This window comes from Felis catus, chromosome E1, assembly GCF_018350175.1.
Source record: "Felis catus isolate Fca126 chromosome E1, F.catus_Fca126_mat1.0, whole genome shotgun sequence".
Classification (NCBI taxonomy): Eukaryota; Metazoa; Chordata; class Mammalia; order Carnivora; family Felidae; genus Felis; species Felis catus.
In genome coordinates, this window is record NC_058381.1 from 12,071,977 (window position 1) to 12,099,255 (window position 27,279).

The 27,279-nt window shown below is 42.7% G+C and overlaps 1 protein-coding gene across 1 annotated transcript; it reads left to right on the forward strand.

Moving 5' to 3' along the window:
- Positions 1-36: 36 nt before the first annotated feature.
- On the forward strand, positions 37-27,199 carry COPS3 (COP9 signalosome subunit 3). The gene is made up of 12 exons (XM_003996352.5): positions 37-169; positions 3,754-3,883; positions 6,943-7,055; positions 7,148-7,197; positions 8,961-9,053; positions 10,475-10,654; positions 13,434-13,574; positions 15,183-15,356; positions 18,255-18,341; positions 25,226-25,339; positions 26,494-26,574; positions 26,875-27,199. The coding sequence occupies exons 1-12, from the start codon at positions 115-117 to the stop codon at positions 26,926-26,928; spliced, it is 1,272 nt and encodes a 423-aa protein (XP_003996401.1). The 5' UTR covers positions 37-114; the 3' UTR covers positions 26,929-27,199.
- The last annotated feature ends 80 nt before the right edge of the window (positions 27,200-27,279 follow it).

Below are 27,279 nucleotides of genomic sequence, written 5' to 3' on the forward strand. Positions count from 1 at the left end.
TGACGTCCGGCTGCTGTCGAGGCCCTGTGGTGGATCGCCGCGGCCCCTCCTCCCAGAGCAGCCTCCTTTTCCCGCGTGAGCTGCCTCTGCTGCTCGGGCCGCCGGGGGGGAAACATGGCGTCTGCCCTGGAGCAGTTCGTGAACAGTGTCCGACAGCTCTCGGCTCAAGGTGAGGCCCTGGGCCGCCGAGCTGGGCCTGGGAGGGCCCCCCGGGCCGCGGGGACGGGCTTGCATCCCTAGCCGCCAGCGCGGACGGCTGGGACGTCCCTGTTAGTGCCGAACCTCGCCTCCGGGGCTGGTCTCGGGGTTGCGGCGCTTAGACCAGGGCGGGATCGGGCGAGGCTGAGTTCAAGCAGCCCTCTCGCGCTCTCGGTCTTCGTTGCTCTAGTCTGCCGGCCAGTGTGCTCGGCCGCCTGGCTATCTCCCCTCCCTGGGGCCGCCCGGACCCTCCTCCCCCCGGCCCGGGCCCCTTCCACTCGGGCGCTTCGCTTGACAGTTTTGGGGGCGGTGACTTCCGCTGGACGCCTTCCCGAGCGCCCGTTGGTCTCTTCGGCCTCCCTTCCCTGCGCTGATTGGTGCACCGCCTCGTCTGTCCCGGTGGCGCCTGGCCGCCTCCGGCCTAGGCCGCGGGTAGCGGGCGCGAGGCGAATCCTTTCTGGGTGCCTTGGCTCGGAGGCTCGCCTTGGCCGGCCGGCGTGCCCTCGGGAAGCCTCCGCGCCTATTTTAGTCCCGCTGAATGCCGAGGGAGCACTCGCTCGTAGGGCTGCATTTCCAGGGGTAGAACTGTGACCACTACTACTTAAATTTTCGTGCTTTTTGGTTCATTCAGCTCATCACCTGAGTATAGAGCGCTGGACTCCGAATTAGTTAGCTGCAGGCTGTGAAGGTCCCTTTAAGTACCCTGTTTCTTCATCTCTAAAATACAAATAAGACCCTACTTCAGAGGGTTGTTGGGCTTGAATGAGAGAAATCATGTAAAAGTACTTGAAACAGCACCTGTTATTTCGGGTGCAATAGATACAGTTGCAAATGATTGCTAACAGCTGTTAATTGTAAACTTCTAGGAGCTGCCTGACCTTGGATAAGTCACCTTTAATCTCTTGAATCTCTTTATCTCCATTTGTAAAAATGGAGGAGTGCGATTTACCTCACTGGTGCAAGTTAACTGACCGGGTTGAAGCCATGCCTAATGAAATACTTTTTTCCCCTTATTATTGATAGAAACTAGGTTCACAGGTAAGGCACAAACTTGCAGCCTCCATGAATGAAGGAACCATTCATTCATTCATTCATTTATGCTACAAGTATTTGGTTTCTCCTTCCTGGGGTGTAGTATGGTTATTTAGATTTGGGTTGGAATCCTGACAGTGGGTTCTTGGGCCAGTTTTCTCATTTACAAAATGGGACTGGGACTATTCAGCATCAAGTGAGATCACTTATCTGAAAAGCTCTATATGCGTGCTCTGCGAGTCACTGCGTTAGGAACAGTCAGGCAGAGATAAACAAGATACTTTCACTGCCTATGGCTTCTGTGCCTCATGCTCAGTGCATAGGAAATGTTTATGAGGTTTCTGTTTTTTTCTGCACTTACTCAGAGTTTCCTAACATGGACCTTAAGTGAAGGGAACTTCATAATTTCCAGCTTTCTTTGATTAGAGGGAATTTCATTGGCCACATCTCTGGGCTCATGTCAGATGCACCCTGTGGCACTGCACTTACTATTAATTCTTCCCTTGGCCCACAGTAGTTAACTATGTTGCGATTTCATAATGACCCAGCTTTTATTTTAAGTCTCAGCTCTATATTGGCTATTTAATTGGGGGAAAATGATGGACTGAAATGCTTGTTTCTGTGTGGTTCTTATCATTGTAAGTGTAATTATAGAGTAGTGAGTAAAAAGTGGGGGGGGGGCAATTATTTAGAAGAAGCTATTTTGTATTTACCAGTGAGATTTGTAATAAAATGTGATGGTATTTTCCTGTTCAACTTGTGTTATCATGAGAGAGTACCTAATCAGATCACAGATTTTTTTTTTATTCCTGCTTTGCAGTGCATGTGATAATAATAGTATATTTCTTTATTTTTGGAAAAAATTTTAAAGTATAGTATAGAAGCCTCAGAAACAAAATTACCAAGCTGCAGTCACTTGGATTTTAAATTTTTTGGTATTCACGTGGGTTTTTTTTTTGGGGGGGGGGGGGGATATGGGAAAAAATCCCTCAGCTACTAAATAGAAATAGCTGATATATATAGCTTGAAGTTCAAAATGTGAAAGAGAACTATAAAGGAGGAAACTTAAGAAGTTGTTGCCCATGCCCTTATATACATTTTTTTAAATGTTTATTTATTTTTGAGAGAGAGAGAGTGAGTGAGGGCCAGAGAGCAAGGGAGACACAGAATCCGAGCCAGGCTCCAGATTCCGAGCTGTCAGCACAGAACCCGACATGGGGCTCGGACCCACAAACCGTGAGATCACAACCTGAGCTGAAGTCGGATGCTTAATCGACTGAACTGTCCAGGCACCCCTGCCCATTCCCTTATATAAACTCCATACACACCACCAACCACCACCAGAAAGACAGCTAGTGGAATTTGGAGGTATAGAGTGTGGCCATGGTGTCTCGGAATAACCCATCAAAATCAGTGAGTCTACTTCAGAGTACCAATTCAGGCCTAATTAGATTCTATACCTTAGTTGTGAAAACATAACATTGTGGTATGGGGGGGTGGGGGGGCGGGGAATCGGTGGATCAATTAGGAGATTAATTAACAGGCTGTTGATTGACTCGCTGGTAAGTAAGCACTGTATTCTGAAACTGGAGACATGAGACAGCCTCTCCTCCTGAGTTTATGTTGAGTTACCTAACCACCACAATCCTAGGTGATGCAGAGAGGGCACAGAGACAACACATTTTTCAAGTTAGCTCGGGGAAAGGGGGTAAGATGAGGGTCCAAAGTCCCAGGCCGATTGCTGTATGAAGTGTATGAGTCAGGTAGTGGAAGACCCAGGAGAGCAGAGTGAAGGAAGGAACAGCAAGCTTGCAGAATAGGATGTGTAGAGGCAGAAAGGTGAGACGACATGGAATGTTGAGTGAATTTTGTGAACTCAGTGTGACTAGAGAGTGTGTGTTGGGGGAGAGAGGGGTGGAAGCAGGTGGTAAGGCTGGGGAGGTGCAGCGGCCTCTTACCAGGCTGAAGCATTTGGACTTCTTAAAGCCTTTGGAGTAATTTGATTGGATTTTACATTTTGGAAAGGTCATACAGGTACAATATGAAGTATGGGTTGGAGGAGAGAAAGAGTGAGGTAAGGGGACCGTTTAGAAGATTTATGATGTAGTCCAGGCAAGAAGTGATGAGGGTCTGAATAAGGCAGGGGAGAGAGAAAGGAACGGAGCCAAGAGACTTAGGAAGTAAAATTAAAAGTAAAATCGTATTTGGTGGCATTTTGGATACAGAGAGGGAGGTGAGGGTGGTGGTGATAGTAATGTGTGCATTTCTGGCTTGGGGAATCGAAGAGGGAATAGAGGAAAAGTAGAAACTTTCAGGGCCAGAAGGAAATAGGAGGTCTAGTTTTGAGTCAAGGCCATTTCACTTCTCTGACCCTGCTGACCCATTTCCCCGCCTGAAATGAAGGAGATACAAGAAGTCACCTTTAGATTATTTCTTGCTCTGAGGAATGAAGTCTGTGGTTATAGAGTTTCTCTAGTTTGGTTAGTGCTGTAACTGAATGATGGTGTTATTCCTGTTTTCCAGGGCAAATGACTCAGCTTTGTGAACTGATCAACAAGAGTGGGGAACTCCTTGCAAAGAACCTATCCCATCTGGACACTGTGCTCGGGGCTCTGGACGTACAAGAGCACTCCTTGGGTGTCCTCGCTGTTCTGTAAGAGGCGTCTCCTTTTACAGTTTAGTGCTAAATCTGAACGCTTGCTAAACCTGAACGCTACAGCCTTTCTGGCTATAGGTGTTTTTGTTTTTGTTTTTTTGGTGTAGAAAGTATACCATGTTAAACAACAGTGAGCTCTTTTGCACAATTATAAAGTCAAGTCCTCATAGTTACATTTTACTCCTCCTAGCTAATCCTTGTTTGTTATATTTTCAATTTTGTTATTTTTTAATTCTGTTCATACAAATTTTGAAATTTATTAAAAATTTTTTTTTCATGTTTTATTTCTTTTTGAGACAGAGACAGAGCGTGAGCAGGGGAGGGGCAGAGAGAGAGAGGGACACACAGAATCCGAAGCAGGCTCCAGGCTCTGAGCTGCCAGCACAGAGCCCAACGTGGGGCTAGAACTCACAAACCGTGAGATCCTGACCTGAGCCGAAGTCAGACGCTCAACCGACTGAGCCACCCAGGCGCCCCTTGAAATTTATTTTAAAAAATAAGTGGCCATCTCAGTCGTGAGCACTATAGTTTGCATTTATCTTAATACTTTTATTCACATAATCTGTCAGATTGTCCACATTTCTAACTTGGAAAGAAACTAGGGAAGGGTGATGGAATAGGACACAGTGGAATATGTTGAGTGAAATTACCAGCGATCCAAAGGAACTTTGCTTCAGGTTGCCTTCAAACAAGTTCAAGCCGTTTAAGACCAAATTAAATAGACCTTATTTCAGTTGGGGTTCCTTGTAATTCTGTGTGCTTGACAGAATTCTTTTCCTTTTGATGTTTTAGTATTAGAAATTGGGATGTTAGGGTTGTCATGAAAGTGAAGCAATATAAATAAACTGAGAGGAAATGGACTTAAAGCAAGGGTCTGGCTTCGCTGGCGCAGGGACCCTGAGACAAAGATGTGTCAGGAATAGAGTTTAGAGAAGAAACTTTATCAGCATGAAAGGGTCAAGAGCAGTGCTCTACCACTAGCCACTAGCCACAGGTGGCTATTTAAACGTAAATTAATTAAAATTAAAGCTTCAGTTGCTCTGTCGCACTAGCCTCTTGTCAAGTACTCAGTAGCCACCTGTAGCCACTGTGTTGGACAGCACGGATACAGAACGGGTCTACCGTTACAGCAAGTTCTTTTGGATGGTGCTGGCGGGTAAAGATTTTTGCTGTCTATGTTTGCTGGCTAACAAAATGGATAGCGTGCATATTTTATGCACATACAACCTTCTATGTGGCTGTGTATCAGGTGAGGTAAGGTGCATGACAGCATTTTGAAGCTATAAGGCATTTTACCATTGTATATCTGTAAAAGAAAACCTGGAGAGAACCCTGAACTTGTTTCCCAGTACCCTGGATTTGAATTATGTTCTTCCAGTTATAAGCCGTGGGGTCCTGAGCTGCCTGTTTTTATTTATAAGATGGAAATCACAATGCCGTGCTGACCTCTTGTGAAGCCCAAATGAGATCGTTTGATTGCATGTTGATGACGAGAAAGTTCAATTACAGATGTGAGGCGACATTGTTAAGTTGAATGATACTACAGAGAGGAAAGGACAAATGCAAATATGTAGGAGAGATTGGGTTCGGGCAGTAATATCCGTTTTGTTTTACTTGAAGTTAGTTTCAACAGTTCTCTAAAAGAAAAATAAATAAATAAAAAGCTGGAAGTTTACTTGTAAGCAATACCTGAGTGGTAGTAGCTTATCTGATTTCTTCCCCAAAACTTGTCTCTGGTCCCCTCTCAGAGTGTTTGTTGGAAGGCCCCATCTGCCCAGTGACTCAGGGTGGACCATCCACATCCTGCCTCTTATCTCCCCCACTCCTCTGCCCCGCACATCAGCTGGTTCTTTCTCCCATATGGACCTCAGCCCCCCCCGAAGTACAGTCACAGTCTCCAGCCAGTCGGAACTTCTCAGTCCTTGTGCCCCTTCAATCTGTCATCCTTAGAGCAAGAAAAACGACTGGTTTTTTTTTGTTGTTGTTGTTTTAATGTTTGGTTATTTTTAAGAGAGAGAGAAACAGAGAGAGCGTGAATTGGGCAGGGGCAGAGAGAGAGGGAGACACAGAATCCAAAGCAGGCTCCAGGCTCTGATCTGTCAGCACAGAGCCTGACGCGGGGCTCAAACCCATAAACCGTGAGATCGTGACCTGAGCCGAAGTTGGACGCTTAACCGACTGAGCCACCCAGGCACCCCTACAACTGGTTTTTAAATGACTAAATAGCCCTAACTACATGGGAGCTCAAAAGAAAACTGGTTTTGAAAACTTTGGGTTAAAAGTTCATGTTCAGTTCCTTCACGAATATTAGACAACCTGATATTTGGCCTCGTTTAATGGAGTTTTCTTTTTGAAAATTTTTTTGGGGCGCCTGGGTGGCTCAGTCAGTTGGGCGTCTGGCTTCGGCTCAGGCCACAATCTCACAGCTGTGAGTTTAAGCGCCTCATCGGGCTCTATGCTGACAGCTCAGAGCCTGGAGCCTGCTTCAGATTCTGTGTCTTCCTCTCTCTCTGCCCCTCCCCTGCTCACGCTATGTCTCTCTCTCCTTCAAAAATAAATAAACATTGGGGCGCCTGGGTGGCGCAGTCGGTTAAGCGTCCGACTTCAGCCAGGTCACGATTTCGCGGTCCGTGAGTTCGAGCCCCGCGTCGGGCTCTGGGCTGATGGCTCAGAGCCTGGAGCCTGTTTCCGATTCTGTGTCTCCCTCTCTCTCTGCCCCTCCCCTGTTCATGCCCTGTCTCTCTCTGTCCCCAAAATAAATAAACGTTGGAAAAAAAAATTAAAAAATAAAAAAAATAAAAAATAAATAAATAAACATTAAAAAAAATTCTTTTTTAAGCATATTTTTCTCAGCCTTCATCTGTGTCTGTGTTCTGTGTTTTGACCTTGCAAAGAACCGGGCCAGTCCCATATACTCTTTCCTAGTTTTTAAAAATATCGGTGACTCATTTACTTTCATAGAGCACTGGAGATAGGATGAACTTCTGGCCCCAGTGGCTTCTTCATTTTCCCTTGTAAAATATCAGGAGGAATTGATTCTTTTCTCTTTATTCCAGATTTGTGAAGTTTTCCATGCCCAGTGTTCCTGACTTCGAAACCTTATTCTCACAGGTTCAGCTTTTTATCAGCACTTGTAATGGGGAGCACATTCGATACGCAACAGACACTTGTAAGCCAACTAACATTTTGTCATTTCCCACCGAATGCATTTTACCTGTGTAGTCATTGATGTTGTCAACATTTTGTCCTTGCCGTCTCTAGTTGCCGGGCTTTGCCATCAGCTGACAAACGCACTTGTGGAAAGGAAACAGGTAAGCGATGTGAGTCAAATATTTTAAGAAATCTCTGATTTACACAATGAACTCCTTTGTTAAGGTTCCAGGTTAGTACTGAGTATCCTAACAGATCTGTGTGGTCGCCAAGCATCTGCCGTGAGGACCTCCAGCTCATACATCAGGTGAGGCCTCTCAGATGCATGGGAAGTAGGGCCTCAAGGGAGGCTGCTGCTGGCAGTGGATGTTTTTGGAGCTACCGTTCTGGTGCCCTTTATGTAGTAATATACTGGGTTTTTGTTTGCTCAGACTTTGAACTTTTAATTATGACATTTTAGCTTTACAATATGAAGAATCCCCATGTACCTTTCACCCAGATTCTCCGGATGTCAACATTTTACCCCGCTTACCCTTCTCTCTCTCTCTCTCTCTCTCTCTCTCTCTCTCTCTCTCTCTGTCTCGCCATTGGAAAGAAAATTGCAGATATGTTACCACTTACCCTGAATACTTCAATGAGTGTTTCCTAAAAATTAGGACATTCTCTTCTACAACCACAGCACAATGATAAATATCAGGAGATGAACGTTGATATAATCTTTTAAACAAATCTGGCCTTATTTGTATTTTGCCACTTACTTCCCTAATGTCCTTTACAACAGAAGAAAATCTCAGGTCATGAATTCCATTAGGGTGTCCTGTGTCTTTCATCTCCTTTAATCTGAAACAGTTCTTTGGTCTTTAACTTTTGTGATACTGACACAAGTTATAATTTGGAGTGTTTTCAATTATTATTTGAAATTGAACTTGAAGATGGAGCTTGGAAGGAGACCAGACAGAAAGAACCATTTGGGATTTTGTAGGAATATTAAACAAATTGTAGTTTGAAAGAAATGGTTAAAAAAAATCTTTATTGAAAACCTCATGTGAGTTATTTAGCTATTTTATATATATATGTATAAGTATATATGTGTGTGTGTATATATATGTGTGTGTATGTATATGTGTGTATACGTGTGTGTGTGTGTGTGTATGTATATATATATTTAACATTTATTTTTGAAAGAACAGGGAGGTGCAGAGAGAGGGGGGACAGAATCCAAAGCAGGCTCCAGGCTCCGAGCTGTCAACACAGAGCCCAACAGAGGGCTCGAACTCACGGGCCGCGAGATCATGACCTGAACCAAAGTCATACACTCAACCGAGCCACCCAGACGCCCCTTATTAGCAATTTTAGAGTCATATCTCCTGTTCAGAAACTGACTGCCTCACTTGAAACTTTGTCTTGTTATTTATCATCAGGGCAGGAAATGATCTGTTTATAAGTTATGATATTGGTTTCAATAGTCATTTATAATCCATTAAGAGATGTGGTGGAGAGAATTTACAGACGATATCTAGACTGCCCTATGGTAAGATGCCAACATCCTTAGCCATAGTTACGCTTACTAAGCATAGGCTCTTTATTGTAAATGATTTGGAAATTTTTTGTTTGTTGCAATGTAAATACAATGAACTGTTGACAAAGTAATATTGCTTTTGATTATTGATCTTCATCGTAAGAAAAAAAGGTTTATAACCTAAAAAATGGTGCTGAATTACTCTAAAATAGTGTAAGAAACAGCTTAAGAAAGCGTTTTTTGACTGAATAGGGACAGATATTTCCTGAAAGAGTATGGAAACCTCATTTTGTTCTTTAAAGGAACCTATCAATTAGTGTTATTTTTTATTTGTAAGTGACAACATAAGATCCAATGTGCTGCCATCTTTGAGAACTTATCTGAAAGAGATGTCATTTCTGACAGCCCCTGCGAGGAATTGGCGTCCTTAAGCAAGCCATAGACAAGATGCAGATGAATACAAACCAGCTGACCTCAGTCCACGCTGATCTCTGCCAGGTAAGCAGCAGGGGAGTGAGTCACATGGGGTCAAAGGTGGAAGTTGGGCTGTGCGCTTGCTCAATAAAGGAGAGCAATTTGGTGGGGACTGTGATGTGTTCTAGAAGTTGAAATGTGTAGGGACGTTATCAGTGCGGGAATTTGCAACTGGTTGCTAGAACGCAAACTATCGAATGGGTCTCAGCTAGCGGGCTTCTGAGATGAGTAAGCAGACCGGTTAACGTTTGCGATGTTAAAAATGTCCCAAGACACTTTTATGTTATTTTATGTGGTTCAGACTCCGGAAGGCAAAAGGGAAGGTGGATAATGAAGTCACCTTGCTCATGAGCCACCCATCTCTTCTTTCCAGAGGAAATCAGTGTTAGTTTTTTGTGTATCCTTCCAAAGATACTTTATGCACATATAAGCAAATATGTGTATTTTTCTCTCAGTTTTTTCGTACCAGTAGCAATAATCTGTATGAACTCATATGTGCATTGTTTTTTTTCTACTTGATGTATCTTGGAGAGGTCTCCATATCAATGTTTTACAGCTACAGATTATACCATAATGCTCTGGGGTTTAACCAGCTCCTGTGGGGTATGGACTGTCTCTTTAATAGCATGGTACCTGGATTATTCCAAACACATGTTCTAGTTTCACATCAAGGTGCTTTCTTTCTATTTTTTAAAAAACTTTTGTGCTTGAGGTATGACCTACACACAGTAAAGTACATTAGTCTTAATTGTACAGCTCTGAGTTTGTACCTGTAACTACACCTGTACCAGCATCATCCAGGTACAAAACGTTGCCATGTGCTTGCTGTCTTGAGTTTGAGTTGAGCAATTCCCTACGCTTACGGAAACGATTCAGAAATTAAAAAGAAATAATTGAAGAAAAACTGCCATTTTTATCACACCATATTGGTCTATTTCTATTCTGCTAATTCAAAAAGAAAAAGGACTCACTTGTTTGTGCATCTATAAGCCGAGTGGGTGCTGGGCAGGCTAAAAGTAATAGCTAAGCTTTAATTCGTCTGTGGAGTACTTTATCTCCTGCCTGCTTAGTCTTTTATAAACACATGCTGTTTTGTTCTGAATGCTTAGGAAAACGGAGTAATGTGTCAACACTTAGAACAGTTTTAATCAGTAAGATGGTTTAAAATGTTTTCTTCAGGGGCGCCTGGGTGGCTCAGTCAGTAAGTGTCTAACCTTAGCTCAGGTCATGATCTTGCAGTTCATGGGTTCAAGCCCACACATTAGTGCAGAGCCTGCTTGGGATGCTGTCTCTACTCTTCCCTCACTTGCTCGCTCGCTCTCAAATTTAAAAAAATAAATAGTAAATAAAATGTTTTCTTGAACTTTCTGGAATCTATGAATTTGCTCCTGCTAAAGCCTGCCAAGTATAATTAAAATGACGATTCAATGTAAAATTTTTCACAGCTTTGTTTGCTGGCAAAATGCTTTAAGCCTGCCCTTCCATATCTTGATGTGGACATGATGGATATCTGTAAAGAGAATGGAGCCTATGATGCAAAGCACTTTCTATGTTACTATTATTATGGAGGGATGATCTATACCGGGCTGAAGAACTTTGAAAGAGCACTGTACTTTTATGAACAGGTAATCATCTCTCTAAATGCCCCTGAGGTTCTGTTGAACTTGTATGCTCGAAGAAGTGCACAGCTGGTGTGGATTGATCTTGGGCCTCTGAGTTTCAGGTGGAGGTCCTTTCAAAGATCATTTGTCTGGGATCATCATGTACATGGTGGTAAACTGTCCTTGAGTTGAAGGGCAGTAGGAGTGGAGGGAAGAGCACTAATGAGTGGGGTCTGATCTAGGCTTTGCCACTCGTATCCTGTGTGATTCAGGTTAAGTTCTGTATGTCTCTTGACCTTTACACAAAGGGAAGAGATTGAGCTGAATGATCTTTGAAATGTCTTTTTGTTCTAAAACAATGTGTGGTGTTTTGTTAAGTTTTATTTATTTTAATAAGCAAAACAGTCTCATGGTTCAAAATTCAAAGGGTATTGAGCATACTGTGGAAAGCCCCTACCTGCTATCACATATTAAGATAATAAAGGATATTCTAAGCCTTGAAGGAGCTCACAATTTAGTTGAAAATGCTAAGACATAAATACACATGCATGTATTTATTAGCATTGCCTCAGGGAATTGTCACCAGAAGGTGCTGTTGGGCAGGGATGATGTCATTAGGACATGTCTAGTCAGGAGCATTCAACTGGCTCCGTCGGTAGAACGTGCAAGTCTTGATCTCAAGGTCGTGAGTTCAAGCCCCATGTTGGGTGTAGAGCTTACTCAAAGAAAAAAAAGGGGGATGTGTCTAGTCAAGTAAGGACCTTCAAGATGACTTCTCTTTTTTTTTTTTTAACATTTATTTATTTTTGAGACAGAGAGAGACAGAGCATGAACGGGGGGAGGGTCAGAGAGAGAGAGGGGGAGACACAGAATCCGAAACAGGCTCCAGGCTCTGAGCTGTCAGCACAGAGCCCGACGCAGGGCTCGAACTCACGGACCGCGAGATCATGGCCTGAGCCAAAGTCGGACGCCTAACTGACTGAGCCACCCAGGCGCCCCAAGGTGACTTCTCTTTAAGAGTATATAGTCAAAAGCTTTAGTTCTTCAGAAAATTATAAACATATTTCATAGCCACTGGGCAAATGATTTTATAGTCCAGTATGATAGCTGACAGCATATTGATGATCCAGAAATACCAAGATGATGAGGGCTTTGGAAAAGGCAGGAAAGTATGTAATGCACTTAGAAAAGATATTTCTATCCCAAATAATTAAAATGTTAAAAGTAAAACATTTTTGATACAGATAGGAACGTTTTTGCTGAAAATCTATTTATACCCTGATTTTGCCTTGACCAGCATTGTCTAGTGTTAGGGTACTTCATGCAACTGTGTTTTAATAATATACATGAAGCTATAGATGGTATTAGTACCTTAATTTCAGAAGGTGATACAGATTTCTTACTGCTTAAAAAAAAGAATCCAAGAGACGGATGTACTTAGTGGAAAAAAATCAGATCATTCAGCATTACATAAAGCAAAAAGTGAAAGAAAGCAGCTTTGTCTTCTCATATCACACCACACATTGACCTACTTAGTTTACTGGTCTTCGGTTGGTGGGAATGTAAGTCAATTGCAGTTTTTCACTGTTTAAGCAATGCTGTAGTAGAAATCATTGCACGTGTAAACATATGCACTCATTTGAATGTTTCTGTAGCATCTCAAAGAAGCACCTTACAGGCTCAGTGGTTTGGGTTTTGATTTGGAATGTTTGAGCTGATTTGGGTATGATAGTTTTCATTTCTCCCTGACCTTCATAAATCCGGGTGAAAGAGAGTAGAAAGTCAGCCACAAAAGAGGAGAAGACATTTGCAGATCTCTGATAAGAGACTTGCAACCAGAATGTACAAAGACCTCTTACAACTCAACAGTAAAAAAACTAAAATTTAAAAATGGCCAACGAAGAGACATTTCTCCAAAGAAGATACACCAATGACCCATCGGTACATGAAGAGATACTCCTCATCAGTAGTCATCAAGGACATGCCAATCACAACCACAATGATACCACGAGGACAGCCCGAATTAAAAAGAGACAGCCAACAAAAACGAGCATTGACGAGCAGTTGGAGAATTTGGGATCCTCATAACTGCCGACGGAGTGTGAAACGGTGCGGCCACTAGGGAAAACAGTCTGCAGCTCCTCAAAGTGTTAAACATAGAGTTACCACCCTGGCCCAGCAATTCCACTCCTAGAAATATACCTGAGAGAAATGAAGACAAATGTCTGCCCCAAAACACGTACACTGATGTTCGTGGCAGCTTCGTTCGGAGTGGCCAGGAGGGGAGACAACCCAGATGCCTGTCACCTGAGGATGAGTAAACAAAATGTGGTCTGTCCATATGGTGGGATATCATTCAACCATAAAATGGAATGATGCACCAGTACCTGCTACAACACTGAAGAACCTTGGAAACAGAGAGGCCAGTGACAAAAGACCACAGATTTATCTGAACTGTCCAGACTAGGCAGATCCATAGAGACAAAGTGGCATGGTGGTTTCCTGGGGCTGGAGGGAGAAGAGAATGAGGAATGACTGCTAGTGGATATGGGGTTTCTTCTTGGTGGGGTGAAAATGTTCTGAAATTTGGTAATGGTAATAGTTGCACAGCACGGTGAATATACTGAAGCCACTGTCTGGTATACTTGAAGAGGGTAATTTTATAGCACGAGAATCCGTTCTCAAGACATTATTAAAAATACTCATAGGGCACGAAATGTAAGAATTGTTTTTAATTAAAGTGATACGTGTGGCTGATTGATTGCCCTTTCTGCCCTGGTGTGCTCTCTCTTCTCTTGCTCAGGCCATAACTACTCCTGCCATGGCGGTCAGTCATATCATGTTGGAATCATATAAAAAGTATATTCTAGTTTCTTTGATATTACTTGGAAAAGTACAACAGCTACCAAAATATACGTCTCAAATTGTGGGTAGATTCATTAAGGTGAGTTTTTTAAATTGATTTCTTAGGTGACATGTTAAGTCCATAAGGAAATTATAACGATATGTAGTTCTGTAATTTTATTTTATAGTGATTTGGCTCTCCCGGCAGCTTCAAGTTAGCAGACATTTAATATGTTTCATAGTGGACATTATTGTCTGGGAGCTGCTGTTCTTGCAGAATCTTGGCCTCTATTCCAGTCCATGCACCCTCTGATCACTGACGGGGGGGGAATGTTACTTAGAAATCTGTTTTCAAACTTTTGCTATGAGTAATTATTGCCATAGATGCCAAAGCTCCTGTAAAGGTTGATGATGATGATGATCTTCTTCTTCATTATAGTTTAGTGAAAGTACTGAAAAGACAGTGCTGAGTTTATGGAACTGCATCTGCCCGAGTGTTAGGAAATCCTTCTAGAGCCCCTGAATGAAAACCCCAAGTTCTGCTCACTGAACTTTTGTTTCCACTGAGGACCCAGCTTTGGACCACATTGAAAAATAGATTTTTTTTTTTTTTTTTTGAAATACATCCTCATGGTTTAGAATAAAATCGGGCAGTTCAAAACGTTATAAGGTCACAGTCATTTGGATAACAATTTTAACCCTGTTATTTGTATAGAACTCAGAATTTCAGGGTATCAATTTGAAAATCTTCCTAATGAGAAGATTTTTATGCTGTCTTGTTGCAGACAGCCCTGTGTCCTTCACTACAGAGCCTTGCTGTGGTTCTTAGGGCTCTGGGCTGCCTAGTCACAGATGAGGGAGGAGAGGGAGGTCCCTTGAATCCCATGAAAGAGTCAGAGGCAGGGTAAGTTTAGGGTAGCCATTCTCAGATCATTTGGGAGAACTCCCATGGTCCCTTGAGCTGGCCTGTTCGAGGAAGAGTAGTTGCGTAAGACGACGTCTTCATGACTGTCCTTCACAGCATTCGTGGTTTATGAGGCTAGCATCCATGGTGAGGAACACAGACTTCGGAGGAGAGACACAGATTTGAATCCGCATTACACCTGTGCTCCTCATGACCATCCCACATTCTCTCAGACCTCCGCCCCAATCTCCTAATATTTAAAGTAGAGGATAATGTATATAAAATGCATAAAGCAGCTCAGGCTCTTAGGAGGCCCTCAGCTGCTGTTGGTTCTCTTGCTCCTATCTTCCTTTTTGTCGAAAATAGATTGTCCTGTTGCATCTGGTGAGGGGTGTGTGTGTGTGTGTGTGTGTGAGAGAGAGAGAGAGAGCAAGAGAGTTGAGAATGATAGGAATCTTGCCTTCTTTTTTCCCAGTGTAATTTATCAATAGGAAAAGAAAAAAGATGCATGCATTTATTAAGTGCAGTATACTTTCACCTGCTATGCCGTTATTTGCTCTGAAATAACAAAGGTTTTTTTGACAATATGTCACTCCATAGTGAATTTCTATCTTTGGTCTTAAAAACTAGGCATTTGCTCTGGGTAACAATAGGTTAAGGTTAAGCAATAGGTTGCTTAGGTAACAATAAAGGATATTGAATATACTTGCGCATGATATAGCACCGTGTTTTCTTTTTGCTTCCTATACAAATTTTATATCTCTAATGTTTTAATCTGATTTCTTCCCACCTTTAAACCTTCAGCCTCTTAGCAACGCATACCACGAGTTAGCACAAGTTTATTCAACCAATAACCCCTCAGAACTCCGCAACCTGGTGAGCAAGCACAGTGAAACTTTTACTCGTGATAACAACATGGGGCTGGTGAAGCAGTGCTTGTCTTCTCTTTATAAGAAGAATATTCAAAGGCTAACCAAGGTGAGGCAAGCGACGCCCTCAGATAGCATCTCCTGGTTCCCCCGGGGCCTCCCCTCTTCTCTCTCTTCCTTCTTAGTGCTGAGGAAGCAGATACAGGGATAAAGTGTGGCACGATTTCTTTACTAAGCAAGAACTCTCACAACCGATGACTTAGAAAGAGTTTGATTTATACCTTTTGGTCTTTTCAGGGCTAGAACAGGGTTTTTGAGAAGAGGAACAGGTGAAGAGGAAGACAGGTAGGAGATACGGCTACATGGGGAGGCAGAGACAGGTAGCCTGAGAGAGGTAAACAGTCCCATGGGCAGAGGGGTGGCGCTAACGATGCAGACACAAGTCCCTTGTGACCAGCCGTGGACCCTCCCGGGCTGTGCTCATCTGTACTTGAACTTCTTGCTCGAACACTCAGCACTGCCTCGACGTTGCCATTTAGGCCACAGATGAACGAGCTATGTGCAGTTGAACTGTAGGAAGTAATGAAAACGACCTGCTGCTTTTGGATTAGAGGAAATATGCTTATTACCCAGTGTTCAAACGGTACCAAAAAGCATGAGAGAAAAATGAAATCCCACGTGACCTCCAAAGGCATGTGCTGCAAGTAACAGGAAGCGAACAGCCGCTTCAGCAAACAGGATTGCTTTTTCCTCTTGAGAAGTAGTGTAGTCAGAGGGGGCGTTTCACAGCTGGCGAGAATGGGGTCAGTCTGGCTCTGGGCATACCCTTTACCCTGCGGTAGCCGCGGGACGGGCGGAGAGGCAGAGGAGCCAGAAGAGGGGGTGTCTGCTGCTGGGTGCCCTCTCCGTGGGAGGGCCGCTGGGCTCTGGGTGGAGTGTCAGGCAGTGAGAGCCTGGAGAAGCCAGAGGAGAGTGGTGACAAGGGGGCGGTCGTGGAGGCAAGTGAGCCGCGCAGGGGGGAGAGGGAGGAAGGAGAGGAGACGGACAATGAACAAGAGGAGGAAACTCCTTCCAGATACTGTAGAGAGACCAACCCTAGCTGCCCCACTCACATACGGAAATCAGAGGATTTGTGAAAAGTTGGTATGTAGAAGGAAAATGAAAGAGACAGTAGCTCAAGAAGTATTAGAAACAAATGTAACCTGTCTGCCAGAGGAAAACTGACTTTATCTGTGGGCAGACAAGGCCGGGACCTAAGAGATTCAGGGTAACAAGCAGCTGATTCTCCCCACAAAAGTTTTTCTTTTGAGAACCACTCTGTCCCTTGCTGTGTCACCATTGAGAGGTGGCTGTTGACAAACAGATGCCCCCTGCTTGTGACTAGCACTTGCACGTTAGCTAAGAGAATCAAAATGTTAACACAGGTAAGAGAGGGTACCTTTCCGAAAAATGTTAAGTTGCAGAATGGCAAATAAAAGGTAAACGAAGAAGCTTAAATCTTCACTGGTGGCTGTTGTGCTTTTAGGCCTCATGTCTTAGTGCCAGAATTCCAGAAGGGGGAATAATCCACGGATTTTCTAGCCACGCCAGGCTCTTTCTTCTTCCAAAGTCAGAAAACCGGAAGTTTTCCAGAAAGTCTCACCAAGGAGACCGTGTGTCCGTGTCGGTGACGGGAATGATGTTCTGTGACTTTGCTGGCTGGAAGGCAACTAGGGACAAGGGGTTCTCACATGGGGCTGAAATCTGCCACTTCATGTTAATGTTTTGATGGACATTTTTCTAGATTCTTCTTGCTTCTCTCTATGTATACGGAGACACTCACAATTAAATGTGATTAGGGTTGTGTTCTAAACCTCTTTCCCTGGCAAAGTAAGCCTGTATCACAGCTCCCCTATATAGTAGTCTGTTTTATGGATGAATCACGATTGATTCATTCAGCTGGTCCTCTGCTGATGGACATTCAGGTGGAAGTTTCTCTTTATTTTGAAACAGGAAAAATGATCCATGTATTGAGAAATGTTGACTTTTAAGTCTTCATTTGTGTTCAACTGCTTATGTACTTTAAAAATTAACAATTACATTTTCTTGGATGCTACTCCCTGAACTAAAGTATGCATAGACTTTTTGGTCATTGGCTTATTAATTTTCAACATCAGGGTTTTAACATGCTCTGCTCTGAAAAGGCCATTGCTGTAAATATTGCCAGCTTTCCTTAAAAAAGAGCTCTTTTAATTTGTTCCTGAAGGGGAACGTTTTCATCAAGTCCCAAGCAGAGTTGTGGGGAACGCTGGCTTCCTTCCAACGCCCCACGTGTTTATACATTTTAGCTTCGCATTTTGAAGAATGAGAGTGATGTTGTCAATTTTATTTAGTAGGTAGTATGTTCACAGTACAAAATTCAAAAGACACACAAATCTCCATGCAGGTCCTATACCCCAGCCACCCCTTTTCTTTCTCTCTGAAGAAAGTGTTACCAGTTTCTTGGGTGTCCTAGAGGTTGTCTGTGTGCATATACGTACATATCCATACACACTGTCACGGGTACATAAAGTTTCCTTCCATTTACACAACATGCCATGCACACTGTTCTTCATTGAATGGTGTACATTATCTTAGATTCCATTTCAGTTCATGAGAAGTATCCTTTTTAATTTTTTTTTTTTTTTTTTTAACAACAGCATAGTCATCTATAGACTCAATTATACCAGACGGCACCAACCAATCCTTCTAGGTGGTCCCGGTGCTGCAGTAAAGAACTTTGTGTGTGTGTCACTTCACTTGCGTGTCTGTGTAGGATACATTTCCAGAAGTCCTTACACCTCTAGGAAACCGAGGACTAAAATTTACACGGGTTTCCTCAACTCTAAGTCATCTTCACAACAAAAAATTATTTTGCACAGTCACAGAAAGCAGATTTTGAGTGATTCATTAGAGCTCTGTACACATTTAGTGAAATTTATGTCCTCCGTTGTTTCTACCTGTGATTAATTCTACTTCTGAATTTCAGACCTTTTTAACACTATCATTACAAGATATGGCAAGTCGTGTGCAGTTATCTGGACCTCAGGAGGCAGAGAAATATGTCCTACATATGGTGAGTGTGTCTTCATTTCTAAAAAGTTCCTTGGTGGATTTTTGTCCTTAGAAAAGTAACAGGTGTTCATTATAGAAAATACAAAGAGAGAGAGAGAGAAAGAGAGGGACATCCAGAGTCAACCTCTGGACATTTTGGTTCATTTCCTTACAATCTATGGGGTTTTCCAGTCATAGGTACCCATGTGATATACATGGTATGTCCTGTTTGTCCTCCTTACTTATATTTGTAAAACACTTGTGAAGTACAGAGTCCTAGAGCAGTGCTACTCAACATGCTGCTCTACAGTGAGGACATGAACTTGTAGCTGTATGGAGGTCAGGGCACACACACTCCTGCCCACACCGACGAAGTCCTGTTCAGCTAGAGAGGGAGCAGTCGTTGACTGTGATGTGACTTGCGCCCCTTCCCTCCTTGTGGGCCGTTGTCAGTTCATTAGTACGCTTAGAGTTAGCATTAACAATAAAGGGGGCTAAAGCAGACATTATCTCACCACCTGCCTTCAGAAGTCAGATACTACCAGCATCCCTGTTTAAAGTGTCCCAGATGCATCTGTCCACTCCCCAAATTTAGAGAAGCATTATTTAAATATGCACAGGGGCGCCTGGGTGGCGCAGTCGGTTAAGCGTCCGACTTCAGCCAGGTCACGATCTCGCGGTCCGTGGGTTCGAGCCCCGCATCAGGCTCTGGGCTGATGGCTCAGAGCCTGGAGCCTGTTTCCGATTCTGTGTCTCCCTCTCTCTCTGCCCCTCCCCCGTTCATGCTCTGTCTCTCTCTGTCCCAAAAATAAATAAACGTTGAAAAAAAAAAATTTTTAAATATGCACAGGGTAACCCACCGAGTTGATAGATTGTAATCTACCTACCTATTCAGTTATGTAAATACATGGCTAAGATCTGATCCGTCAGACCAGATTTATGTCCTCAGCCCAGGTCAAGCAAATCTTAGGTGTAGAAAGTCAGCATTTTACATTTTTCTGCTGATGATGTCCCCTTTGATTTTAGGAACACTGCCATATCAGGATTAGGAATAATGAAACTATTTTCCACTGTGATAATGGAGTACTTTATTTCCATAGTGCAATTTACAAACGTTTTGAAGTTTTAATCTTTCATCCTAATTCTCAAAACACACGCTCATCCCAAACAAACAAAACCTGTCTGACTTGACCAACCTTGGAGTGCTCGCTAGGAGCACCTTGCTAAACCTCCCCAGGGGTTTAAGTATCAGTGAGCCACACAGTACCCCCAGGAAACTCACTATTTGGTGGGTGAGAAGAAATACATGATGTGGTTATGACACCAGCAAGGAGTCAGAAGCTATGCTTTGAGGGATCAAAGGAGGAGGAAGGGGCTTTGAACACTTCGTGACCAACCCAGACGAACCCTGACAGGCTCTGGATCAACCAGGGGTGTTTTGTCTGCCAGGGGACATTTGGCAATGTCTGAAGACATTTTTGGTTGTTACAGCTAGGGGTACTACCATCTAGTGGATAGAGGCCAAGGATGCTGCTGTACGTCCTACGATGCAGAAGACAGTCTCCACGACAGAGAATTCTCTGGCCTGGTATATCCATCCTGCCAAGCTTGAGTGTAAGCTCAAGACTTGCCCTAGAATATAAGGTCTATGAGGGTAGGGATTTTTTTTTTTTTTTAAAGACATTTTTTTTAAAGCAGTTTGAGGTTGATAGCAAAATTAAGAGGAAGGTACAGAGATTTCCCGTATGTCCCCCGCCGCTGCACATCCATGACTTTCCCCATCATCGCTAACCCTCACCAGAGTGGTGTGTTATAGTTGTGACACGTGTGCGTGTGTCATGGTTGGTGAGCCAACCTGACACGTGGCCACTGCTGTACTTTCTGCAGGTTTGCACAGACATATAATGCTATGTATCCATCATTATGCTGTCACACAGTTATTTTTACTGCCCTAAAAAATCCTCTGTGCTCTGAGACAACCACTGATAATTTTTATTGTCTCCATAGTTGTGCATTTTCCAGAATGTCCCGTCATTGGAATCATGCAGTATGTAGCCTTTACAGACCGGCTTCTTTCATTTAGTAATCAAGATTTAAGGTTCCTTAATGTCTTTCCATGGCTTGATAGCTCCTTTCTTTTTAGCGCGGAATCATATTCCATTCTTTGGATGTGGCACAGTTTATCCATTCACCTCCTGAAGGACATCTTGATTTGCTTTCAAAGTTTGGCAATTACGAGTAAAGCTGCCGTAAACATCCCTGTGCAGGTTTTTGTGTGGACATAAGCTTTCAACTCCCTTGGGTAAATACCACGGAGTGTGATTGCTGACTCAGATGGTAAGACTATATTTAGTTTGGTACCAAGCTGCCAAACTGCTTCTCAAATGGTGGCAACATTTTGCATTTCCACCAGCAGTGAAAGAGAGGTCTGATTGGCCCACATCCTGACCAGCATTTGATATTGTCAGTGTTCCAGATTTTGGCCACTCTAATAGACGTATAGTGGTATCCTGTTTTAATTTGCACTTCCCTGATGACATACGATGTGGAGCAACTTTTCATATGCTTATTTAACATCTGTATATCTTCTTTGGTGAAGTCCCTTTTCAGATATTTGGCCCATTTTTTAGTCTATTTGTTTTCTTGTTGAGTTTTAAGAGTTCTCTGTATGTATTTTTCTTTTATTTTAAAATAATCTCTCTGTCCAGTGTGGAGCTCAAACTCAGGACCCCCGAGATCAGGAGTTGCGTGCTCCACCCGCTGAGCCAGGCGCCCCGGTCCTTTGTATATTTTGCATAACAATTCTTTGTCAGATGTGTCTTTTGCAAATATTTTCTCCCAGTCTGTGGCCTGTCTTCTCATCTTCCTGACATTGTCTTTTGCAGAAAGAAGCTTTTACATTTAATGGAGCCCAGCTTATCCATCATTTCTTTCCTGGATTGTGTCTTTAGTGTTCTAGCTAAAAAGTTATCATCACACCCAAGATCATCTAGGCTTTCTCCTATGTGGTATTCTGGGAGTTTTATAAGTTTTGCGTCTTACATTTAGGTCTGTGACCCATTTGATTTAATTTTTAAGGATGTAGCGGCTGCACCTAGATTCAGTTTTTCGCTTGTGGATGTCCAGTTGTTCCAGCACCATTTGCTGAAAGGAGGATCTTTGCTCCTTTGTAGTGCCTTTGCTCCTTTGTCAAAGATTGGTTGACTGTTTATGTGGGTCTATTTCCGGGCTGGCTATTCTGTTCCCTTGATACATTTGTCTGTTCTTTCGCCAATACCACATTGCCATGATTACCGTAGGTATATAGTAAGTTTTCTTTTCTTTTCTTTTTAAGATTTTATTTTAAATAATTTCTACACCCAGTGTGGGGCTTGAACTCACAACCCGAGATCAAGAGTTGCATGCTCCACCAACTGAGCCAGCCAGGCGCCCCTTTAGAGAAGAGTCTTAAGGTCAGGTAGTGCCAGTCCTCCAACTTTGTTCTTCTCCTTTAATATCGTGTTGGCTATTCTGGGTCTTTTGTCTCTTCATGTAAATGAGAATCAGTTTATTGATATCCATAAAAGTAACTTGCTGGGATTTTGATTGGGATTGTGTTGAATCTATGAATTGAATTGGGAGGAACTGACATCTTCATGATACTGTCTTCCTATTTAAGAACATGGAATATCGCTCCATTTATTTAGTCCTTTTGGATTTCCTTCCTCATCCTGTGATTTCCTCATAGATCTTGTACATCTATTGTTAGATTTATTCTTGTTTTTTTTTTTTTTAATTTTTTTTTTTAACGTTTATTTATTTTTGAGACAGAGAGAGACAGAGCATGAACGGGGTAGGGGCAGAGAGAGAGGGAGACACAGAATCGGAAACAGGCTCCAGGCTCTGAGCTGTCAGCACAGAGCCCGACGCGGGGCTCGAACTCACGGACCGTGAGATCATGACCTGAGCCAAGGTTGGCCGCTTAACCGACTGAGCCACCCAGGCGCCCCTATTGTTAGATTTATTCTTAAGTGCTTCATTTGGGGTGGGGAGGATGCTAATTGTATCGTTTTCTTTATTTCAAATTCCACTTATTCATTGCTGGTATGCAGGAGAGCAATTCACTTTTCCATATTAACCTTGTATCCTGCAACCTTGTTGTAATTACTTATTAGTTCCAGGAGGGTTTTTTGTTGTTGATACTTTCAGGTTTTCCATATAGACAAACTTATCATCTATAAACAAAGGCACTTTTGTTTTTCTTTTCCTAACTTTTTATTTCCTTTTCATGTCTTCCTAGACTTCCAGTACAATGTTGAAAAGGAGTGGTATGAGGGTGCATCTTTGCCTGGTTCCTGATCTTTGTGGGGAAGCTTTGAGTTTCTCACCATTAAGTGTGATGTTAGCTGTAGGATTTTTATAGATTTTTTTTTTTAATTTTTTTTTTTAACGAGAGATAGAGAAAGACTGAGCATGAGCAGGGGAGGGGGAGAGAGAGGGGGAGACACAGACTCCGAAGCAGGCTCCAGGCTCTGAGCTGTCAGCACAGAGCCCGATGCGGGGCTCAAACTCACAAATCATGAGATCATGACCTGAGCCGAAGCCAGACACCCAACCGACTGAGCCACCCAGGCATCCCTGTAGATATTCTCTATGAAGTTGAAGAAGTTCCCCCTCTAGACTTAGTTTACCGGAGTTTTTATCATGAATTTTCATTGGATTTTATGGAACACTTTTTCTGCATCAATTGATAGGATCATGATCTCTTTAGCCTGCTGATGTGATGAATTACATTAATTGATTCTTGAATGTCCATCCCGCCTTGCGTACCTGGGGTAAATCTCACTCGGTTGTGGTGTATAATTCTTATATATTATTGGATTTGTTTATATTTTCTTGAGGATTTTTGCACTTATGTTCCTGAGAGAGGTTGGTCTGTAGTTTTCTTGTAATTTTTTATCAGGTTTTATTAATATCAGGGTAATGCTGGCTTCATAGTAGTTGGAAAGTATTCTCTTTGCTTTTGTCGTTGAAAGAGATCGTATAGATTGGTATAATTTCCTCCTTAATTGTTTGGTAGGATTCACCAGTGAATCCTTCTGGGCCTGGTGGTTTTGTTTTAGAAGATTATTGATTCATTTTCTTTAATAGATATTGGCCTATTCCGATTGTATGTCAGGGATTTTTTAAAAAATTTTTTAATGTTTATTTTTGAGAGACAGGGCATGAGCAAGGAAGGGGCAGAGAGAGAGGAAGACACAGAGTCTGAAGCAGGATCCGGGCTTTGGGCTGTCAGCACAGAAGCCTATGCAGGGCTTGAACCCACAAGCTGTGAAATCATGACCTGAGCCGAAGTCAGATGCTTTACTGACTGAGCCACCCAGGTGCCCCAGGAACTTTTTTCAGTAAACATTTATTGAAATATCACCTGCCCAGGGAAAAGTACATTTAAGTTTATAGCTAAATACATTTTCACAAAGAGAAGACACCTGTGAAACCAATACCTAGATCAAAAATCAGAGTATCAGCATCCCAGAAACATCTCTCATGCCTGCTTCCAGCCCTACTCCTGGCTCGCCAGGTTCTTATCCTGGGTTCTCACATTCTATTTTGTATTTGTTTCTGAGCTGTATATAAAAGGAAATATACAGTATATATTTTTGGGGGTCTGGCTTTTTTTGCTCAATATTATGAGCAAAATGTTGTATGTGGCTCCATTCATTTTCAGGGCTACAGTATCTCACTGTGATTATACTCATTTCAGTTGTTTCTAGTTCTGGTTATCACAAAAAGAGCTGCTGTGGTAAAGCTAGGTTTGCATTTCATTTGGGCATGTTCTGTCCACGTTTAAAGAGGCAGCTCTCCGTGATCACACAGAGAATGATGTATTCCATTTAATGTGTGTGTGTTGGGCTGGTTGCTGTTTCATTAAGCAGCATCTGTCCCTTCCAAAGCTAGAATGTGGAGCAGTGTGTTAGGAATAACGAGTCCTATTCAAGACTTCCTGGTTTCTCACTTTTTAACTTCAGGACAGGATTTGGCTGTGAGGGTCAAATAACTCCTCAGTCATTGATGCAAATAAAGAACATAGCCGTGAAACTACCTTGGGATCAGCATTAGCAGAAAAGTTTTCTTGAAGGATCAGAAGAGAATTTGTACGGGGGTGAACCAAATGTGTTAGGGTTTCACGTTTTAAGGTGCAAGGCACTCGGACGTTATGCTGGGTGATGCAGGAAACAAAAGAAACATACACAATTCAATTCATGTGAAGTGTCCAGAACAGGCAGATCCCTAGAGCAGGAAGTAGTAGATTGGTGGTTGCCAGGGACGGAGAGGATGGGAAAAGGAGTCACTGCTCAGTGGGGACAGGGTTTCCTTTTGGGCAATGCAAATGTTTTCGAACTAGATAGAGTTGGTGGTTACACATTGCAAATTACACTGAATTGTTCACTTTGTTTTATTTATTGATTTATTGAGAGAGAGAGAAAGAAGGCAAGTGAGGGGGAGGGAGAGGGAGAGAGAACCCCAAGCAGGCTCCATGCTCAGCGCCAAGAGCGATGCGGGACTGACCTCATGACCGAGAGATCGTGACCTGAGCTGAAATTAAGAGTTGGATGTCCAAGGCACCCCTGAATTGCTTACTTTAAAATGGTTAATTTATACTATGTGAAACTTAGCTCAGTAAAAAAAATACAAGAGCGGGTATATATGTCTCTGTATGACTTTTATAGCCCTTAGTATCTGCAGTGCTGTCTAGCACATAGTAGGCGGTCAGTAAATACTTGTTGAATAAACAGATGGTGCCTAAAAATAAACATACAAATTTATTTATTGTTTTTTGTCTCCCCTCCCTCCGATTATATTGAAACATTATATATCCACATAGTATCTGAGTCTAAACTACTTTCCTGATTTCTTTTTTTACAGATAGAAGATGGTGAAATTTTTGCAAGTATTAATCAGAAGGATGGTATGGTCAGTTTCCATGATAACCCTGAAAAATATAATAACCCAGCCATGCTTCATAACATTGATCAGGAGGTAAATCTGAATGCCAGGTTTTGATTGATGTTTGAGATGCTGTATTTGAAATACTGCTCCCATGCTCCAGGATAATTTTAGTTGTTTGTTTTTTGAGAGAGAGTGCACGCCAGTAGGGGAGGGGCAGAGAGAGAGAATCCCAGGCAGGCTGTGCGCTGTCAGTGCAGAGCATGATGCAGGGCTCAAATTCACAAACTGTGAGATCATGACCTGAGCCGAAATCAACAGTCAGATGCTTAACCGACTGAGCCACCCAGGCACCCTTACATACAGGTAGTTCCCAACTAGTTTCTGGGAACATTTTAGTTCCTACAAAGTTGTTTTGAATATGAGCATTGCTTAACCCTCTTCCAGATTGTATGGTTATAAGTCAGTGGTGGGTTGGATTTCCCAGCAACTCACCACAGCCTAGTTTAGCTACTGAAACACTTTAGTGTCTTACAGTCAGTATGCTTTTATCCACACCCAACCACCTTTCCTAATGCAGAGCCTCATTTCTGTGGTAAAGTATAGTCAGAAGGTCAGAAACCTCTGTGTGTCAAGAGAGGGAGGAAGGGGGCTAGCTGGAGGAAGAAAGTCCTCCGTTGGGCATGGCCAGAGTGGTCCCTTTGCATCTTCTGAGGTCACGTGTTCTGACTGCCACTCTGGGTTCCAGACAGGAGTCGGGATTGTGTGGGCATCTGTGTTTCTTACCTCACATTATGGAAGTAGATGGAACCAGATATTAAATCTCTGAAACCTGAAAGCAATGCACAGTAACATAGTAGACTTCCACACTCCTTGTTTTGCAATTTAAAATCCCAAAAAACCATGAAAACTGGAGGGTTTGGTAACTGTGATGGCAAATTACACCTGAAATGATGCATAGTCTTTATCCCACTTTGTGCATATTTTTAGGCCTCACTGCAAAAGATATTAACGTGTTTGATTATGGGGCATACCCTAGATCCTACTGGGATGTTAGGTAATATACAGTACTTGTACAGTATTAACTTTCTGCATTCAAAAAATTCTGATTCCACACCTGTGTCGCCCCAGGGGTTTCAGATCATGGGACTGTGAACTTGTAGCACCCATATTAGTAGCCTAGGTTAAAAAGGAGGTAACTGACCTAGACTCGCTTACTAACCACCTTCAAACATGTCTATCACCAGATGCTGAAGTGCATAGAGCTGGATGAGCGACTGAAGGCCATGGACCAGGAGATCACAGTGAACCCCCAGTTCGTACAAAAGGTGATTAGGGTTCCCTTCATTAATTAGAAGTGGCCTGGACAGAAAAGGAACATGAACTTGATTTGAGGTTAAATGCTTATTAGTTGCCTGAAGTTCTTGAAAACCTTTGTGACCAAGTTCATGGAGAGATTCACTGAGAGCATTATCAAACTGCAGCCTGGAAGTATGCAAACTGTGGCCTGTTTGTACACAGGGTGACTGACTGTCCTCACAGAAGAACAGGGTGTGCTTGTTTGGGGGCGGTGGGAAATCTCTGGCAAGGGCAAGTGTGAATACATCGTCTCACTTTCTTCTTTACAGAGCATGGGATCACAAGAAGATGATTCTGGAAACAAACCGTCCAGTTACTCTTGAAACTAACATCCATCCTGAGTTAGATGAGAGAAACTGATCACCTTGGCCAGTGGCAAGCGGCAGGAGGGCAGCAGGGAGGACCAAGCCTGTTTCACCTGGACATTAAGAAATTACATTTTGGTTTGACATCTTCAGTCCCATATGCTTTAAGAAAACCATTCTCTCTGCAAAGAAAGGAAAAAAAAATGCAAACTTTAAAGTCTGTTGTGGATTTATTTATCCTCAGATTAATGTTGTTATTGCATTAAATCTACCTTTTTGTTTTAAATTACTTGAACATTAATGTGTCTTCTGTATCGCTTTTTTCCCCCTCTGAAAAGTTTTTAAGGGCTGTGTTCATTGTGAACAGAA

What these genes read in the sequence shown, in the direction of transcription:
- COPS3 (XM_003996352.5), top strand. Translation starts at nt 115, where the DNA reads ATGGCGTCTGCCCTGGAGCAGTTCGTGAACAGTGTCCGACAGCTCTCG. An exon ending in CACTTGTGGAAAGGAAACAG is followed by an intron (nt 7,198 to 8,960) that starts GTAAGCGATGTG and finishes CATTTCTGACAG; the next exon opens with CCCCTGCGAGGAATTGGCGT. An exon ending in ACCCCCAGTTCGTACAAAAG is followed by an intron (nt 26,575 to 26,874) that starts GTGATTAGGGTT and finishes TCTTCTTTACAG; the next exon opens with AGCATGGGATCACAAGAAGA.